The sequence below is a fragment of the Apostichopus japonicus genome, chromosome 19, assembly GCF_037975245.1.
Source record: "Apostichopus japonicus isolate 1M-3 chromosome 19, ASM3797524v1, whole genome shotgun sequence".
Classification (NCBI taxonomy): Eukaryota; Metazoa; Echinodermata; class Holothuroidea; order Aspidochirotida; family Stichopodidae; genus Apostichopus; species Apostichopus japonicus.
The window spans coordinates 7,899,787-7,920,821 of record NC_092579.1 but is presented as its reverse complement, the minus strand read 5'-3'; the positions used below and the strand labels follow the sequence as shown (position 1 = coordinate 7,920,821).

The following is a 21,035-nucleotide window of genomic DNA, read 5'->3' as shown; positions in this document are numbered from 1 at the left end:
GAACAAAGTAAGCATCCTTATCCCACACTTTCCCAGACCCAGTAATTTCCCTGGGCTTTCAACCCCTCCCCTTCCATATCCCACTCTCATCAATCCTGATTGTTACACAACTGAGGAAATGGGTTTCTATCTACAGATCACTTGCCAACTAAGATACAGTACCTACAAAACTTTTCAATATGCTAGACTCATCTGACATTTTGCTTAATTCAAACTAATGCACTTTACTTATTGATACACTATGTCCCATCTCAACTCACCTGTAATTCTTTTATTTTCATTGTTGACAAGGTTTTCAACTCAGACTCATGATATAGGCATATGCATGGTTTGAGCAGGAATTGAAGTTTAAGTTTTGGTGGGGGGGGGGGGGAGGGGAGGGGAGGGAGGAGGTTGTTGTTTCCATTGAATTATGTCTCATGATCAGTTGTGGATGAGACATTTCCTTTTGAGGTTGAAGCAAAGTCCTAATCACTCGCTCTCTTTGAAAAATAATAACAGAAAGTTTGTGCTTTACAGTGCTAAATTTCTTACAAAATATCTTGGAGTAAGAAACTGTAGCAATTGAACATTTATATCCCCATTATTCAACTGGGTCAAAGATGCCCCTCTTGATTTCAAACCAAAAGTATGAAAAATAGTAACAAATTATTTAGTACAAAGGCATAAACTGCATTTCATAAGTCTTTTACACTGAAGAAACAGCTCAAACTTGGCAAAAAGAAACTCCACTGCTCCAATCCGACCCATTGCTGATTTTTACCCTTATGGCTCGCCATAAGATGTCGAAAATTTCTTTTCCTAGCCTATCTCGGCTTAGGCCCTATGTAACTTCCTTTCGATCTTTTCCGAGCAAAACGGTTTGAAAGCCTGTCGAGTGAGTGATAGGTCATATGTTCATCAGTCTGAGTTCTCGTAAACCTGCAGAAATGTCTAGCAAGAGAGGAGGAACGAGTAGGGTCCTTGTTAAACTCAAGAAAAGTGTAGAAGAAGGCAAATACTATGAAGCTCACCAGATGTACAGAACTCTCTACTTCAGGTATTGCATCCTAACAAGGTTTGACAAAGACTGGTAGTGATAACCCTTTGCATAATACAGGCCTAGTGTTAAGGTTAGGCCTTGATAGGTATAGCTAGTACCAGTGGTATTGACGTAGGCTATAACACACATAAGCTCGCATAGCCTAAGTCAAAGTTAGGTTAACCCAAATACGAACATTTCGAACCAGAAGTCACCATAGGACATGATCGTTTACTTTTCTTTCATATATAGCCTGTTTGGAATAAATTGGGAGCGACTATGAAAGCTACCGAGTAACTTTAGGCTAGGACTACCCTACATTACAGCCTCTACATTACAGTACACTAAGTTATTAAGGCCTAGTTTAAACTCTAATTTAAATTAGATATCAGATAATATCACTTGAATGTACTTCGAAGAAAGACACCTAGTTAGACCTACTTGTTACTGATCTAGTGCCATTCCGCGATAGGTACATACGGCCATACCTGTTCGCCATAGGTTTGGCCATGGCGTAAAGGCTCGAAACATATGGCGAAAAAGGTACATTTTAGGAATGGATTTTACCGTGGTGTACAGGAATGTATTGGTAAACTTTCTTTGAATCACATGGAAGGATAGGTACACCCTCTTCAAATGTGACAGTTTGCTGGTTAGACTGAATTGTACTAGTTCAGACAAGATTGGGGAATTGATACACAGTCTTAATGTACATGTTGATTGAATAGTTTTAATTGTAAGTTCGTAAGAGTCCATACACTGTCTTGAAATATATAATAGTTGGTTGAATAAATCAAATTTAATTAGGCTGATTGTTAATTAAAAAGACCGATTCTGATTGTCAAATTAAATAACCGATTTTGTGGATTCTGCAGCCCTAGCTAGAATAAAGCGAAGCAATATACATTGCATATATACAATGCACCAACAATAATGTACTCTTTCCGCCATACAAAAAAAAGTATGGCAGAAGCCCTTTTTCTATGACGGAAAGAGCACATTTTCTATTGCGTCAAGTACCGATGGCGGAATGACACGGCCCCCACTTATTACTATTCCTACTAGGCCATAGCCGGATCATGTCCTATTCATCATTGGAATATTCCAATTTTAAGTAGTCTAAGCCTAGGGGGTTTGTATTTGTGCACAATCTAAAACAGTTGTTGTTTTGTTGTTCTCAAACTGTTTTGAGATGGACACATCACATCCCTATCCTAGTTTAAATAGTGAATTGTTAGTATTATTATTAATACCTAAACAATGCCGACCTATTACCATTGTTAAACTTGATGCCAATCTTTTCTGCTTACAAACATAAACACAAACCAATACTCATGGAGTTTTAGCGTCCATGATTCATTTACAGAAACTTTTTCCCCTAACTCGCTGACACTGTTATGTACAGCTGCTTTGAAATACACTGTAGTTACTGTGTTTGGCAACCATTTTTTTCTGCCTTTGAACACAGTTTCAATTTTTATGATATCAATGAAAAACAGCTAAATTTGCACAATGGAAGATAGAGGAATCGATGTTGTATTCCGAGGCACTTTGATGAATTATGTCACACATTGACTGGAGTGCTACCATTAAACTTAACGCATAAATGCATTTATAGCCTGGACATTTTTCCTTTCTTTGACCGTTTTGACTCAAGACCTGTACAATCTAAATTTATTTTTCTCTTTCTGACAGAATTTGATCAAAGTAAGGGTAAAATCACATAGTTGTAGGATGAAACTTTTAAAACCCTTGTCCTTTAAAAGAACAAGCATTGCAAATTTACTGTACACCCTTCTACTTTGACAGTCTAAATTGTCTTTCTCTGTTCTTATACAATTTTAGTTAACAATAACATGTATGTATTTGAGATCCTCCTGCAAGCAGGAACTCGCAAAGAAACCATCATTGGATCAAAGCCGCAAGCTGACCGAAGTCAGTCTCTTAGGTTCATATTTAACGTCCATGATAATGAATTGTCAATTGTCGACAACTCTGTAACTGGACAACATACATTAATCTTGGAGTGACTCGAACTGGGGACCTTATGATTTGAAGGCACCGGCGTTAATCACATGATGGTGAGGTGCTTATTTCCCCCATTGGATCCTCTAGAACAGATTGAACAAATTAAAAATAAATTAGTGAATATACTGTAGCATGTCCTGAATTTTTCTTTTAAAACATGACTGATATGCATGTGTAATTACATCAGGTTCACTTTAAAGCCTTCTATTGCATTGATGGTTCTTAAACTATTTTCCTGTGGGTCCCTCATGCTTCTTTCTTTGCAACTTTTCTATTTTTGCAGGTATATGTCACAGAAAAAACATGCTGAAGCTATAGAACTTCTTTACTCAGGTGCTACACTTTTATTGGAACATGAGCAAGTAAGCTGAATTCTTTTGCTTGTATGTATGTGGTATCAAGAAGGAAATTTTTAAGTTGTTTTTCTTTCTTTAGCAGATTGCAACGATATATAAATCAAAATTTTGCCAAGTAAATGCAAAGTTGTTATATAGTTTTTGTTTGCAGAATCTTTCTATTTGTAGTTTGTCATATATATAAGTCTACTTAGTACACTGCAAAACTACTTGACAAAATGTAAACAATGAATTGCTAAATGGGCCTTTTCATATTATGATCGCCCTTTTGAAGGACAACATCGCCATTAAAGAGAGAGATAGAGAGAATAATGGCCAATCTTAGCTTTAAATATATCTAGTGACTTGTACAGTACTTACTATTTTAATAGGCATCTTGGAGTGGTACAAATGTCATCCTCGTACATTTGAATGTGAAATATTTTGTCCGAGTCAGGAAACAGTGTATTTTCTTAATTAGTGTGTAACTTTCAAGGTAGTATTAAATAATGTGGTATAAATATATATGGTAAAATCAACTTAAACTAGATTGTTCATAGATGAAGTGTTAAACCTCTTTTAATATTGTCTTCCACAGTATGGTAGTGGCGCTGACCTCTCCATTCTCTTAGCAGAAGTATTCCAGACATCGAAAGCAGCCGTGGAAGATGAAAACATAGGTGGGTTTGATCATGTTTGGCAGTCATTAGATTGTTTCAAAGCAAAAAATTGAGCTCTTTAGTGTGAAACCAGACTGGCACAATATCAATCTTCATACACAAAGTAGGGAATGTGGTGGTGCTTGTAGGGGAGTTGAGGGGTGGAGGTTGGTAGGGGAATTGTTTTTATTCAGACAGTATAAGATTACTTTAGCTGAGCCACATTTTCATCTCAACTTCAGTCCAAAATAACTTTTAACTTCAACAGTCATGCCTAATTCCATTTTGCTTGATATCAATTGGTGTAGACTATGGCTGTGCCACAATATGTAAGCATGCTCACTTGTTGCATACTGGTTAGGGTATTTACTAGTTAGGCACTGTGTAACAAAAAATGAAGCTAGGACAGCTGTAAAATCCAGCTCAGCTATGATCGATCAATGCCAAATGATAGGGATTATTTCAGCAGACTTGCAATGCCACTCGTGTTAGACTGCAGAACAAAATAGATTATGTGGGAAGCAGCCTAGCTGTAGCCTAGTGTTACGTCCTACTGTTGACGTGGTAACATTAGGGTATTGGGAGAGTGTGGTGGCCAATTGGCTAAGGCGTCGGACTCGTGATCCAAGGATTGCTGGTTCGATTCCTGCCTAGTTCATTAAGTTGTGTCCTTGGGCAACTTGCTTCTCTCCACCCAGGGGTAAAATGGGTACATGTGAGGTAACTTGTCATTGGGTGCAGTATATAGCTGCTGATGACCGGAGGATTGTCTCTGGGACAGGTTGTCATTGACCAGGGTTAATATAACGTCTGTAAAGCGCTTTGAGACCTATCGCTGGTTAAAGCGCTATGTGAAAAGCAAATATTATTATTATTACCTCTTACACAGCAACTGATGATCTTTGATTCTTTGTTGTTCTTGTTACACTTTATCTCGCCTGCATCATGTGCTCACTTACCATCACCATCGATCGTCATCGTCATGATTATCTCCTTCTTCTATTGCTGCAGAAAAGGTCGCCAAACTCTTTCAGCTTATCCCTCAACAAATTCCTGAAAGGCAAACATTCATAGCAAATTCACTCAGATGGGCCCAACAGATGAAACCACCCCAAACTTACATCTCAGAAATTCATCGACACGTAGGAATCGTGCTCTGGAAAGGTAAGGAGAACAGTTTTCAGCTGATTTTATCAGGGAATTGGGTTCTTCATGTGTACAGTACTACATCATTTTGATTGAGCATCACTGGGCATTTTCTGGTTAAAACTTGCACGATAGAAAGTATTCAAGCTTTTTCCTTTTCTTTTCGTATGATGGATGTAACTTTTTGTTTTGGACTCACAGTAATTTTTAAGGACTTTTCATCATCCCTACAAAAATAACTGATCACAGAATTGAAGGGCCTACATTACTTATAATAATGTGCTTTAGGAGATATGATTCAGAATAAAAAACCACTTCGAGAAACTTAGGGCGAAATCATCATTGTCCATTTGCGTGTGGAGTTCTGTATTGTAGTTCCCACTGACTTTGGATGCTAAATAATTGTTAACACGAATTACTCCTAGTATGAATTGCACGATAAATGCCATGGGATTGATCAATTCTAATCACAAATGTTTGATGTCAATGTTAACATAACATAGCTCAGAGGAAAGTACACTAAAGTGGTCACATCCCAGAAGAATACATTCTATTTTGCAAGTTGAAACTTTTGTAGTGAGCTATGTTAACATAAAGCACATTCCTGAAAGTAGAATAGTTTCAAATTGAGAGGTGTAATACCCTGTAAAACTGTAAATCTTTTGGATTTCAGTATTCTTTAGAAGTGGCATCCCCCAAGGATGAACAAGTCATAAGGCAGGGGTATTATCATGAGATCATTGATACTTCATTAAACAATTGGAAAGCACTTTATAACTCGATTCTGATCAGGTTTCCTTCACAATCATTCAAGAAAAGTGCAAAGTTTGGTTATAATCGGGTTTTCTTAAATCAGAGTTAATTTTGGTCACATATAATTTTTATAATTTTGGTCACATATAAGCCAGGCATGGCTGGCATGACAGAACTATGGGCTGAGTGATTACTGTAGTAGAATGTATCACTTATTAATTCATTTATTAATTTACATTGTATTACAAGATTACATATTTGTTTGCAAGATATTGAAAATTTGGCTGCCATGAAAATTAAGTGTTGGAAAACTTTTTTTTTTTTTTTATCTACAGAGAAGAATTTTAGTGGAGCCACTCATCATCTTTTAAGGTCTAATGATGGAGATAGTTGTGGTGCTATGTTAGTAGAGAGTCACACACAGAGGGGCCTTCCCAGCGAAGTGGACCTGTTTGTTGCACAAACAGTACTGCAGTAAGTTAGTCGGTTACAGCGATGGTAACAGCACCGAAAAGTTATACTAAAGTTGGCAAAAATGCTTGAGTTAAAGTTGGTACATGTTTTGCAGAGCTCCTGTCGATAGCACTCAATTGAAGCTCTCCCTCCACGTAGGAATACTGAGTAACAGCCTGGAGATTTTATCAAAATTCCCCCCCTCCCCTTCCCACCTCGCCCTCGCCCTCCCATTCCCCCCTTGTTTGGAATATAAGGTATTGGTGACAGGCATCAATGTGGCAGAGAAGGAGAGAATATTCCAGCTACTCTGGTCATACCCTTGGCAACTGCAAACTGCTTTGTAAAACCCATTGAGGTTGGATTCTGGGCTATATATGACTATGTCTTATTATTGTTACTATTATTATTAAATACCTTGTTCCTAACTCTAGATGTGGTTCAAAGGGAAGATTATATATTTTCCAGATGTCCTTAATTTTTCTAGGAAGTGGATCACTTTAGCTGATCCGTGAACATGTCCTCATCTCACATATCTTCACAGGGCTTAACTCTCCTTTTGTAATCCACTTGTTCGATTTGCGCTTGAAGTTTGATACTTTTGGAAATGCCTACCGTGGGCCGAATACATTTCTAAATATTCCCTTAACCGTGATAATTTATGTCTCCTCGGTTAAACATGCTATCAGGAATGTCAATTCACTTACTACACTTGCAGAAAAGTCACGACCCTTTTTATATGTTTCAGGACTAAGAAAAAGTCAGCCTTAAAGACATTTGTATTGTATAACCATTTTAGGATGGCAATTCTGTTAAATATGCAAAAGGGTACATCCTAGACCATCTCCTCGAATACCTCTTATTTTGCCTGCAGGTTTCTTTGTTTCAACAACAAAAGCACAGCTTCAGTGACGTTCTATGCTTACACAGCTAACCATCCTGCCATCATGAGCGGTCCTCCCTTTGTGTTGCCTCTTCTCAACTTCTTGTGGCTCCTTCTCATTGCTGTTGACTCGTAAGTCCAGCTTGTGGCTTTGTCTTTGCTATTCACTTTAAGTTCGATAGCGAAACCCAAACTTTTTTCCTAAATGTTTGTAAATAAGCGGAGTAAAGAAACCCACATCATTTTCTGTGGACTGAGTGACTGACCCCACATGAATGTCGACAGATGATGGAAGAAGAAATTGATCAAAATGTCCCCTCTCCTGTCGTTGCAGTGAAGTACCTCAGGGGCTTCTGAAAAGAATTATGATGTATTTCTTATTTGCTTTTTGTTTCTTGTGATGGTTACAAACATACAGTACTGATTTCGCTTAACTCCCGTTGAAAAAAATCAACGATTGATAAAAAACGTTAAAAATCGATAAAAAAAGTTGAAAATCGGTTAAAAACGAATAATTTCGTTGACAAGATTTAGACTACTGCGGGCACGGGTTGTCAACGAAGTTTCAACGAAAATTCCACGAAAGTTATCGCGATCAAAAACCGCAAAGGCAATTCTAGACATATCAAGGTTGTGACTTGCGTTGAATCCTTAGTTTAACTACAGCCGTTTTCAGACTCTACCAGAAGTTGTAGAGGAATATTACAAATGTTACAAAAGTTTGATTGTAGATAGAGTAAGTTCTTTACTAGGTGTTTGAAAAATGATTTGGCTAGGATAATAAAAACTAGTCTTGATCGATCGTAATAAGCACATTCTACGACTCTTAAGTTATAGGCTAGTATTAAACTAAGATAAGTTTAGGTTAGCTCACCAAGGAACGCAGCGTCAGAAAAACTAGAAATAAAAAAAAAATATCCACAATGAAACAGTCGTAGCTGGATATCAAAGAGATCTTTATTTCCAATAAATTCCTGTGTTACTTGACGTACTACAGTACCGTTTACTACAGAACATCACTCACTAAACAAACTTTTCTGAGAGCGCATTCCGTACAAAAAATCTCCCCCAGCTTCAATGCACGCAAAAATAAAAAACATCCTGTTATTTTCCCCCTAACCCGTTACTGTAAGTTGCCCGCGAATGCAGATGGACTGCCCTGGTATTTAGGTCGCAGCCTGGGTCTGGGCCACCTGCAGTTTGCTGCTAACATGTGTATTCCCTACCCTGGATATCCCCACCACCAAACTTTTTTTGAGAGGCTTAGTCCAATCATAAACCTGGCTTCGTCAAATTCACGCCTACCATCTGTTAATTAGCATAGTATTTATCTGAACCTTTGGCTGGCTGCCTCTAGAAGCAAACATTATTTTACCCCTACTGTTCGTAATGGAATGGATGTTACCTGAAAACCAAATATTCATTCATATTATAAGTAGAACAATCCAGCAGGGATAGAAAGTTTATCTTGAATGAACCAATCAGAAGTCGTGCTATTAATAAAACTTGAAACACCTGGCCAGCAAGAGAGTTGCAAACAATTGTATCCATGACTACTAAGAAAATAAAGCAGTGACTTGGGGCCCACGTTGGGTAGAAATCTGTGGAAAATGAATATATTTTCATTGCTTATTTGAGTATTGTATATTGGGAAGAGCTGATCAAACATTAGTAGGGAGGGCTTTCAACTAGCCTGACGGCTTTCAACTGGCCTGACGGCATGTACATTTAATTTAATGAGAAGGGGGAGTTTTTATGAGTCTCCCGGTATGCGTCACATGAGAAGTAAATGTTTTTGTTTTTCGGTTTTATCATCGTTTTTCAAGTGGAACAGCTCATAAAATCATATCAAATGAAAATAATACATATTTGAATATCCTTCCTTACGGTTTTACTAATCAGGAATGTTTAATAAAGCATGCAATGCATCGTTCGAAAAAGGTAATTTTAAAGTAGAATTGAAAATGAACGACATAAAACAACATCTGTGAAGCGTGTGGAGCACAACTTTGAATATTCGTTGTGAAAAAAAACATAGCGAACGATGCTTATTGCGTACAGTAAATAAATTTCGCGGAACTGGTATAGAGAAATTACGTACTGCAGCTTACGTCAGAGAAGCTCATAAATGACACAGGTGGATAGAGCGCATCAAAATTCGGTTTAGGAAATCCCTCTACAGCCGACAAAAGTCGATATCTCCTTCCGTTTTCGAGTTATAAGCGATTTTGTGTTTTTGCGATATGGTTTTTAGTATATTTTCATTCAATAAGGTCGTTTTTGTGTGTGTTTAAGTAAGGGTGTGACCCAACAGATATTTCGCTAACCGTTTCACCGTATCGCCTGCCGGTCGGTTTAACGTTTAAACGCCGTTTCCCGATCGCGGTTTTTTTCGACGCACGGTCACTCGACTTTTAATGAAAATAGGACATAATGAGTACAATAATTAAGGTTTTTTTTCCCAGCAGGTAGCAATTCAGGCAACAAGACACTCGATCAATGTATGTTAATTACTAATTAGGCCCAATAATATTGCGAACCTTTCGTGTAATAATTGCTGAAAAGAATAACACACATGATCAGTATTCGTGGTGTTCAGAAGTTCAGATCACTGAATTTATATCACTCGGCCTTCGGCAACATCGTAACTTTTGAAGAAAAAAACAATATATTTGTCTATCTATCACAAGATTTTTAACAAAAACTCGCCTAAATTAGTAAACTTACCCACCTTTCCTGCTTACTTATTAAAAGTCATGTTAAGAAAACAAATTACGCACGCACGTGTTGTGCGATGGGTTGTAAAAATCAAGTTGAAACTGGTTTGAGCAGCCTCAGATTTCATTTTCTTTCTCTTGTGTCACATACATGATACAGTACCTTACATTTGATACAAAAGTTAATTCAACAACAGCCAAAATTTGTGTCGCAATAGGTTAAGTTTTAATCGCGCTGCGCAGTACCATTCATAATTTGCATATAACATCAAAATTTACACTCGGCGTCCAGATGGCGGGAGATGTAACATCATGTTCAATGTGTTGTGTTGTTCCCATGGTGCGATGAACTTGGGCAGAGTTCAATGACCTACTTATGTTCTGTGACCAATGTCAGTGGGAATTATGTGTGTAAAATCTCGGGTTTTTCCATGTGCTATATATATAGAAGTTTTACGTAAGCGGAGCAAATTTTAAGGCGGCTCGTTGATTGTGAGGAAGCACTTATCTAAGCATCAATATTTGTGAAAAATATCGTAAGTTTTTCATTTTCATTCATTTTCTTTTATGTTTGCCGCAATCCCGCCCGCAATGCATGCACAGCATAATACCATGTGTGAAAAAATGGCTGTACACGTGCAGACCTGAGAGAGCAAACTGGCCTTGTGTTGTTAATGTTATGACGGTACTTTCTAGAACGACCATTTGCGTCTTTTGGGGTCAACATATTTTCACACGGGATTTCAACATGCCATTGATCGATGTACACGGGTGATATATGTCACACATATTAACTGGGAAAACGAATTGACGACACTTTCATGAGCTTATGACTATTGGCCTACTACTTTAGTTATATTGAACACATTATTCATGCCTAAAACATCGTTTTTCTGTTTTTTTATAGATAGTTTGCAGTACATTACTAAGTTCTTCACATATTTTTAAATAATTTTCATGTTTAAAATGTAAACAAAATAGAAAAAATAAAAAGAGAAAACGCCTTTTTGAAAAATGGAAGCGTCCTCGCAGAATGGGCGGGGCATCTTTATTTTGCTTCAAGTAACATGTTTTCGCTCGGAAACAAAGTTTCATACTTCAACTCTCATAAAAAACCAAATTTACATCTCTTAGAAATAACTATTTTTCGTAATCTGCAAGTAAACCAAGTTTATATGTCCATTCACTGTTATTTAAATGGTTAAACAGAACTTCAACTTATTTGGAAGGGTGCCTCGTGGTACATAGCTTTGACTGCAACCTCTCTAACGGCCTGGCGAAGTTAAGACTTATGTTACTGTGTTTGGGGTTCACAGTCAGAAAACGTCCTCCGTCAGTTAAATTACACGTTTCTTTGAGTGTTACTACTCATATAAGCATGAGAATGCTTTTGAAAATATTCCCTCTTTCAAACGACTGAACCAAAGTCTAACTGATATTAATAAACGAAGTTACGCGTTTTCCGACGTTTCGCGTAACCACAAATTGACCTTCTATTTCGTTTAAAAAAGAATTTCAACGTACCGTTGAAAATTCCACGAAGGAAATGACTGAGATAACCAATCGATAAAATTCGATAAAAAACGATAAAAATCGATAAAAATCGGGGAATTTCGGTGAAAAACGAAGAATTTCGGTTATTTTTCTTTCAACGAATTTTAACGGGAGTTAAGCGAAATCAGTACTGTACTTTTTGATGCTGCATTTAGGTTGCATAAACCAAGTGTATCGTTATACCATGCCTAAAGTGTGAGGAGTTTGCTAACAAGCTAGTTTAAAGTTATATAAATATGGGAATGAATAATAGAAGTCACTTATATCTGTGACAAAAATATTCTCTTCACATTTGTAACCGGTATATATATATGACAAATGGATGATTGGAACCAGCTTTCATTAACATCAAACTGCTCCTCTTATTTAGCATTAGTGCTAGGTCAGCTTAGTAGAGACTTCTTTTCTACATAACCTTTGAAACCGGATAATTCGAGGCTCTTTATAGGAGTTCATGAATGTAGAGTGTGGTGGCCAATTGGCTAAGGTGTCGGACTTGTGATCCAAGGATTGCTGGTTCAATTCCTGCCTAGTTCATTACATTGTGTCCTTGGGCAAGATGCTTTATCTCACTTGCCTCTCTCCACCCAGGGGTTAAATAGGTACCTGTGAGGTAACTTGTCATTGGGCGCAGTATATAACTGCTGCCGACTGGAGGGATTGCCCCTGGGACAGGTTATCATTGACCAGGGGTAATATAACTTCTGTAAAGCGCTTTGTGACCTATCGCTGGTATAAAGCGCTATATAAAAAGCAAATATTATTATGAATTTATGACTTTTGAGATGAGATTCGACGGAGAACTGTAATTCTTTCCACCTTTTATCGTCCATGGTAGGGGTAAGTTGACAGTGTTTACTGTTCTATGTGAAGTTTACCATCCATCACTTCAGAGGGATCCCTCGTACAATGTGTACCTTGATAAAATCGGCCAAGTGTTCTTTGGCGTGACACCGCCACCAGAGCCCAATGGACCACCGGGTATGCTTGGTGAGTAACTGTATATTTACACCTTTGAAATTATGACAATCTGGTGTCATACTGGTGTCATACATCGTTAAAACAACGAGTGATTGCCCGCAAACGCCTTTCTCTTTTCTTTATTTTAGGCTGCATAAAATCACATCAGGGAATGACATAATTAGGCAATTGAAAACAGACATTATCTGGAATTTTTGTACTATTCTGTATTGAATTTAATGGGACTAAATACACTATGAAGCGGTCAGATATCTTGGTTAAAATGACAGTATATATTAAAATGGCTCGGCCAGAGTGATTCTGTTACAGCCCGCATGAAATAGACACTATGTTTTTTAACCATTTGAAATGATATTGCAGGGGGAAAAAACAACAATTTAGGAGAATCATTTTTTTCTATATCACAAAATGGGCAAAAATGTAATGTATAGCAATTTTTTCTGTACACACAAGAATATTATTTTTCAGTATTTGTATGAGAAATTCAATTCATAAACCTGAAAATGCTACAATAACATTAGGATTATTTCACAGAACTTGAAAACGCATTTGATTTTTGCAGGTTCCCTGATGAGGAGTTTCATGGGGGTGGAGGAAGAGAGCCCAGAAGAGCCTTCTCCGCTGACCACCGAGGAGGTGGATTAAATGTACGGATTCTACCATTACCAGAGAGTTATTATAAATATGAATATTGACAAAAATGTTATATAAAGTGAACAATTTTTCTTTTCCCTTCTGGTGAAGATTGGCTTGATGTAAAAATTTCATTGATCTGTCACTAAAGCCATTGACTTAATTATAATGTAAACCATTTATATGTTAAAGGGTAAATTATTGTTTTTCTTTTCAAACTTGTATTGTATTTGAGAGAGAGAGAGAGAGAGGTGGAGGTGGAGAGAGAATCTGGAAAAGTTTGCACAACTTGGAAAGACATTTCAGAAATCAAATTGCTATTTCCTGCTACGTGTGCAAAATATGAAAGATTTCTTTAGGTGGTTAGTAACTTAGGGAGGGACAATACATGGTTCATTGGACTTTTATGTTAATCATTTAACATTATCTTTTTAATGTTAAATCATCATCTGCCTTCTCTGAAGGCGTATCTGTCATGCATGTCTAAGGAGAGAATAAGAGTGGTATTTTTGGTTACCAATTCCTGATAACTTATTTTCCGCGTTATAATTATTGCCAATATTTTATTCCCGATGCTTACTCCACATATATACCGAATTTGAATGTTTTTCATGACTTGAATGTTATTCATGACTGTACGAATCCAAGTTAACTAACTAGTGTAAAATAGTGTTTAATAGAGCTGGACTGCATTTTGTACTTGTTGTGCTTTTATTAATTACTATTGAGTTTTGTTCAAGAAACTTGACTTCTTGGTTTGCCTCGTCTTTCACAAAGAGTTTGAGAACATACATCGATGTTGTAAAGATGGTTTCATTATAGTTTTTTTGTTATGTTTTTTCTTTTATTCAGGTTGTGTATATTACAGTAGCTGTACTAACAGGAAAGTTCATTTTGTGTAAAAGAAATATGGAACAGTCCAAATTGAGATTGCTCATTTTTTCATACAATAGTTGGACCTTTGCTCTATTGTGAAAACAGCATGTGTGCAATTTATCAGTTACATCCATCAGAGATATCGTACAGCCTATATTATCACATACAACTTAAATCATTCAAGTCATTAGCAAGGGAAACTTAAACCACAGGAGGAAGTCCACAACCGAGGCATCGCCCAGTTGTGTACAGTCCAAAACATGGGGTGTACTGTATCAGCTGACCAGATGAAAACGATAGAAAACATGCAAATAAAGCTGATACATAAACAGAATTTCATTTTAGCTTTAGGAATCATGCTGCATCGACATTGTCTAACAAAGAATAATTGCTTCTTTGATCTGAAGTACGTAATTTGCGAGAAGTGAAGACAAATTGGCAAGTAGGGATGATTGAGTAACATATTTGAATTTGCAATTTCTGTACCAGTGATTACTTGAAGATGATAGTGGGATGATTCTGGGGATGTAAACTTACCGCTGATGAAGAAGGTCCCAGCTTGCCAAGGTACTCAAACAATAGTCCATAAGACATGGGCAAGACCAAAACAGGTCACGTAAAAGTTGTGGATGGGTCACAAGAATTTTCAAATCATCGGATAGCTTATCTTGTTTTGGAGCTTGCTATGGAGATGGTTTAGTTACTCCTTTTCTTTTTTCTTAACATCTAGTCCATGGTATAAGCTAACCTGATTGCATTCTCTTCATCTATTCTGAGAGGTGGGAATGTGGTGGGTCAAGGCTTGGTCCTTGTGGAAAATCCGGGGTGGCGCACCATACATTTTTAAGCAGATTGCTATTGGTCTAGAATAACAAATTCAGAACTCATTACACTCCCCCCAGGTCCAAGCTGAGCTGCATTTTGCCTCAACAGTTCCTATGTTTACCTCATGATAGCTGCTACTTGCAGTATACTGTTGATATGGGTACCTTTCTCAGCTGCTACTGGTAGTGTACTGTTGCCATGGGTACCTCTTTGTTAGCTGCTACTGGTAGTGTACTGTTGCCATAGGTACCTCTTTGTTAGCTGCTACTGGTAGTGTACTGTTGCCATGGGTACCTCTGTCAGTTGCTACTGGTATTGTACTGTTGCCATGGGTACCGCTGTTAGCTGCTACTGGTAGTGTTTTGTTGCCATAGGTACCTCTTTGTTAGCTGCTACTGGTAGTGTACTGTTGCCAAGGGTACCTCTGTCAGCTGCTACTGGTATTGTACTGTTGCCATGGGTACCTCTGTCAGCTACCTCTGGTAGTGTACTGTTGCCATGGGTACCTCTGCCAGCTACTTCTGGTAGTGTTTTGTTGCCATGGGAACTACTGTACCATCTTAACTGCTAGTTTGTTATTAACTGTTGCCATGGTTCTTGGTCCTTGCAATCCAAATGATTGAGTACCATCTGTTAGTTGTCATTTTTTACCAAAGGTTTATTGCTAATCTCTATGCATATTCAAACATGTCATATTAATGTAATTTTTGACTTTTCCATTCTTCCATTTAATGTAATAAATTTCATAAATGAAATTTTGTACCATCTCAAATTGTGAAGAGAGCGAAGTATGTGTGCCTTTCGATTCTCCCTTCCCCTCCACTTCTCCATTTTTTCTTTTCTTTTTGTAGGAATAAATGCCTTACAAACCCACCAATTATCTGCATATATTAATCACATAAAATTTAATCTTCTTTTGCAATCCTGGCTCAAATTCACATTGTATTTGATTCATAATCATCATCAAGTGAAGCTACCAACTCAAATGATAGTAAGCTAAATAGAAAGAAAACGATCGTCTTCTCTGTAAGAGATATGCAGTATTACAGCATAAACAGATCCTGTTTCTCTTTATTTATTCTCCTTTTTTTTAAGCAATCCCTGGGGATCCAGTCATTTAATGGGTTAATGATATTGATCTGGCTCTTGATGGCTCTTTTTTCCTTTTTTTGCTGGTGGTACTTTGCACAACAGATTTTCTTTAAAGGCTTTTCAACCTAGAGTGCATGTATATATATATATATATTCATATATATATATACTATGAAAACTGACACAAATATTGTATTGTTCATGCGCATCAAGTCAAGCCTAGCTTCCATTGTTCAACATGGAGTCTATTGGTCTCAGATTACAGGACCCGACCTTAAAACTTCCTTTTTAATTAGTGGCTGCGACAGAATGATGTGAGACGTTCACAACGAAGCTGAAGAAAATTAAGACAACATATTTAATGTATGTTTACACTTCATAAAGAATATAAGTAGCCAGGAGAAGCTATTAATCAGACATTTTCCATTTTTTCTTCCCTTTCACATCAGAAATATTTAATATTTTGCAGAAATGACAAACTTGTCTTCTGTAGTTCTTTACTGATATATTTTATGTGCATTAAACCTTGCAGGTTCATACTAGTATTACTCGTTATTTTGGTTTGTGCCAAAAAGCGGTCATTCGCTTTATTAAAAGTATAACTGTATATTACATGCATGGATGGAGATGTTGTTACATTATATTATGAATATTCATAAAGCTGACTAATTTCATGGTCTTCAATGTTTCTACAAAGCAAGTTAAACACAGGAGTTGCCTGTAGGTGAACATTACTAACAAAGGAACAGTAAATTGTTGTCATAGCCTATTTCTTTTGTTTCAATTTTAGGTTTTGATCTTCGCCCATGCAAGAGGGTCTGAAATCTGCCCCTGGTTTATGAACTTCGGGGGAACTGGTTTTAGAGAGTAATGTGCATTTCAAGTTCCATGCAGCAAATTCATTTCACATTTTGAAGAGAAAGAAGACCAATATGGTCAGTGTGACATCTATGATATCTAATCCCGATTTTTCTTCAACTTAGGTTGCTAAGATTATATGTTCTTGTCAGTGGTCAAAAGTACATTTAACTTACTCTATTTTTTGTTTTTAATGCATTTCTTTTCTATGGAATGATTGTTACTTACTGCAGTTATCAGATGTACCTACATGGAATTTTACAATACCCAAGCAAATGGTACGTGTTTGTCTTTTTTCATCTTTTGTTGTCTGGAGGTATTGTATGTGTTTACATTGTATATTGTAATACAGGCCTTATTATCGGCAACATTGGAGTAATATGGTTAATTGCCTCTTTATTGTTTCATTTCATTCTTTTAAGAAAAATGTAAATGTATGGAACACAGTTTATGAAATATCTATGGATTTAGTAAGGATACAATGATCCAGCAGCAGTATGAGGGAAGGGAGGGGGGGGTCAAATTGAATTCCCTCTGGCAGGATATTTGTGCTTTTGAAAGCGATCCATAATTCAGCTGTGGAATGTGTGACTTTTGTTCCTGTTTTGTACTTTGCAGAGGGATATAGTTTGCCTGTGTTGGTGGTTTCCTTCAGTTGTAATAGCTAGTTTTGTACAAACGAGCCATTGCAGTTAAAGTTAACAGACGTACCATATTACATGTGCTGTCCCTGAATTTAGAGTGCCCAGGATTTTACCTGTATGGCCTGATCCTGTTTGTAGAGACAGCTTGAACCTAGGCCAAGCTGTGATTGTTTTATTAGGTTACAAACTTGCCAGGTCTGTGGGGTTGTTGGGAGAATATCACATCATTGGAAATCTTGAAAAAAATTACAATTATAGTATTTTTACAATAGACAAAGTCTTTAACATTGATACACAAAGTTTGAATTTTGTTCCCCTAGTATTAACAGTTCAAAACTAGAGGTGCCTATCTTCAGACAACAAAGCAGACCTCCCGAGTGACCTGTAACTAGCGGGTTAGACCCGCATTTGATGGTCTCACCCGCACACACTAGTCAAACTCCTGTATCTGGCTGAGATGAGCGTCTCAGAATTAAAAAGGCAATTGAAAAGAACACACAATGCTTGTACGTTACTTTACAAAATATACGTATGAATGATACATTGTAACCGCAATTTATTACATGTGTATGCCACCATTCTGCATTTAGGGGGTCTCAAAATCCCATTTGTCTTTCAAAAGGTAAAGGGGTTTAGACCCCTTACCGTTCCCCATTTTGCAGATCACATATGACCAGCAGTTACATCAGGAAAAGTAACTTGATTTTCAAGGGAACCTACATCAAAACGGTGTCAGAAACTCATTGTATGATCACAACAGTTGAGGTTGTGAATGTATATACTTGATAATGTTCCATCCTGCGCTAGAATTGGGAGTAACTCTAAGATGGCAAAATTAGTGTTGGCAAAGGTTTCCACTGTAGTTATTACAACACTGTCAGTACCTAAAAGCACACACATTCAGTTGTGTTGTAAATCCATGTGGCCATGCATTCACTGAAGAAAGATAAACATGTCAAGCTAAATCAGAAATTTTGAAATGGAAGCACGGATTATATCGAGACGATGGACTATAGCCATCTTCGACGCCAAGTCAGTGAGGGATGCCGACAAATTAAGAAAAGCCTTCACAGCAACATTCCAGTCTCTCAGCCTTAAAATCACAATAGCAGCTAACCTCAAAGTAGTAGATTACCTAGACATAACCATAGGCTTAAAGTGTGTGAAGACTCGCGCAAAAAGAAACATCTAATGCCGGTAATCTGACCTAGTTTCGAATGAGGTGTAACAGAAGTGTTAGACACCACCATCGATCCCAGAAAATAAACACAAAGCTTGCTACCGTCGGTAATGAGACACTAGTGTACAGTCAGTACATGCAGCTGCGGTCAATACCCACAACACAGTGTACAAACGACATAGCGATGGACATCTCAGGTACAGCTAAAGATAAAAAGGAATCACGTTTCATTACTGTCTGCATTTTGTAGCGACAAGAGAAAAACTTCACTTGCAAGCAACGTAAAGTTAACTTTTTCAGATGGCCGCATGCAGTTTGGGGCAAGTCTTCAATGCCTTTAAACACAGCAAAACACTGCCCATACAAAAAGCCAGGGAACCAAGCACTCTACGCCTACAAAATCTAACCACCCACCGAACATCATCGAACGAATCCCAGAGTCGATCAACGGAAGAATCTCACAGCTATCCTCTGACCAACAAATATTTGATCTAAATGCGGCACCCAGCTACACTGAAGGCCAGTGACCACAGTTATGACTAATCATACCAGCAGAAACACCAAAGAAAAATAATATGGTTTAACCCACCGTACAGCATAAACTTAAAGACCAACGTTGGCAGAACCTACTCAGCGCTGATATCCGAGCACTTATCTAAAAGGCAAGCAAGATCTTCAACCAAAACAATATGAAAATCAGCTACAGCTGTATGGGAAACAGAAAATCAGTTATCAGAGCCCACAACACCAAGATCCTGAAAAAAGCAACCACCCCCATAACAAAGACATGCAATTGCAGGGACACCCAACGCATGCCCTCTGGCATACCTCCTGGCATACCCCCCGGCACAAAAATGCTTCACTGAACTAATTATATAGAAGGCCACATTTCAGCACAATAACATCAAACATGCATACATTGGCATGTGCAGAGGACAATTTAAGACAAGGTTCAACAACCACACAAAATCCTTCCGGAATAAAACATACTCGAACGAAACATAACTGTCTTAATTCATCTTGGAACTCAAAGACAGCAGAAAATCTTAACAGTAAAAAGTATAATAACCCGCTCCAGAAGTGACACACAATGAAGTTTGTGCCTCGAGGAGAAAGTGTCAATAATAGCTGCACAAACACAAAAGATAAACTTAACAAACGATCAGACCTTATCTCCAAATGCAGACACCTCGGTCCACTGAACCGGGAAAGAAGATGAAAGCTGTAAAGTTCAAGAGAGAGAGAGAAGCAGACTAGCAACTCACCTGAAACTAATAGGTTGTGATCTAGGCAAAATACAATAAATATACAATATACAATATATATATATATATATATATTTATTGTATAAATTATATATATTGTATATATTATATATATTATGTATATATGTATATATATATATATATATATATATATATATATATATATATATATACGCATGATGAAATGTTCCATGTGCTGGATAGGAGTAATAGTAGAAAAGATGAGGACAACATGTAATGCCTTTAAATCCAACATAATATTTAGAATAGAATAGAATAACTAAACGCTACACAAATTTTCGGACACCCTGGTCCTTCGTCAGGCGTAGAAGGAGTGATTGAAATCACGATGGTCTACCGTAAGCCCCAGACTGCTCAAAGTGCTTAAACCCGGAAAGATAAGCCATATCCCTATTGAGACCATGACAGTGTGAACGTACTTTAAGGATCAATTCTACTTCCTTCAAGTTTCTTTTATTATGGTCAGACAACTTACCCAGGATTATGGCAAACTTAAGACAGTCAATATTGTGTTGTGGAAGATTGAAATGTTCAGCCACTGGAAAACTGGTTGAGTCTGATTGTGCTTTTGTGATTATTAAGTCGTAAACGAAAGGGAGTGGAGGTTTGGCCAATGTATTGTATATCGGGACAGAGAACCTAAGTGATAAGATATATCACAAAGGGAGTGTCACAATTGTAAGGACCTGGATGTAAGCATACCCCTGAAGGAGAGAGATGAATATCAGGGTCCGTCATCATGTGATGACAGACCTTACACCGGGGTTTACCACATTTAATATTCCCCTTGGGTTGGGGAGTGTCGGTGTGGGGTAAGCGACTCTTAACAAGGAGTCGTAACATCCTTCTCTCCTACTATGAATAACAAACCTTTTTTTCACGTTATGGATTACGAACCTTTTGATCGATTATGAATATCGGACCCTTTCTCCTATTATGAATAACGAACCTTTTTTCCCATTAAGAATAACGGACCCTTAGCTCCATTATGAATATCGAACCTTTCTTCCTATTATGAATAATGAACCTTTTTGTCTAATTATGGATTATGAACCCTTGGTCTATTATGAATATCGAACCCTTTGTCCCATTATGAATAACGAACCTTTTT

At 37.4% G+C, this 21,035-nt stretch overlaps 2 protein-coding genes across 4 annotated transcripts in view; one reads left to right on the top strand and one right to left on the bottom strand.

Annotated features, from left to right (window-relative positions):
• Window positions 1–797: 797 nt before the first annotated feature.
• Window positions 798–17,189, top strand: LOC139959705 (Golgi to ER traffic protein 4 homolog). Of its 2 annotated transcripts, XM_071957516.1 has the most exons (9): window positions 798–1,039; window positions 3,333–3,411; window positions 3,983–4,064; window positions 5,055–5,207; window positions 6,278–6,416; window positions 7,270–7,410; window positions 12,388–12,539; window positions 13,093–13,177; window positions 16,747–17,189. In XM_071957516.1, exons 1-8 carry the CDS (start codon window positions 894–896, stop codon window positions 13,173–13,175), a joined length of 975 nt encoding a protein of 324 aa, XP_071813617.1. In that variant the 5' UTR covers window positions 798–893; the 3' UTR covers window positions 13,176–13,177; window positions 16,747–17,189. The 2 variants fall into 2 exon arrangements, with proteins under 2 accessions (XP_071813617.1, XP_071813616.1); XM_071957515.1 differs by having other exon boundaries at window positions 799–1,039; window positions 13,093–17,189.
• The window catches only part of LOC139959700 (beta-1,3-galactosyltransferase 1-like), a 32,819-nt gene continuing 25,181 nt past the window's right edge, over window positions 13,398–21,035 (bottom strand). The window contains exons 3-4 of one of the 2 annotated variants that reach the window (XR_011790210.1): window positions 15,159–19,860; window positions 13,398–15,070 (exon numbers count right to left, since the gene is read on the bottom strand). Coding sequence is in view for 1 of the 2 variants with exons in the window: in XM_071957507.1 (XP_071813608.1) it covers window positions 19,808–19,860 (53 nt within the window). In the remaining variant the exon portion in view is untranslated. Of the gene's footprint in view, window positions 19,861–21,035 lie in introns of both variants that reach the window. The other variant, XM_071957507.1, reaches the window with a different exon arrangement.

Bases quoted from the DNA above. Each gene is read 5' to 3' on its own strand.
- LOC139959705 (XM_071957516.1), top strand. From the start codon at position 894: ATGTTCATCAGTCTGAGTTCTCGTAAACCTGCAGAAATGTCTAGCAAG. The intron at 3,412-3,982 runs GTAAGCTGAATT...TGTCTTCCACAG, and splicing joins TTTTATTGGAACATGAGCAA to TATGGTAGTGGCGCTGACCT. The intron at 4,065-5,054 runs GTGGGTTTGATC...CTATTGCTGCAG, and splicing joins CGTGGAAGATGAAAACATAG to AAAAGGTCGCCAAACTCTTT.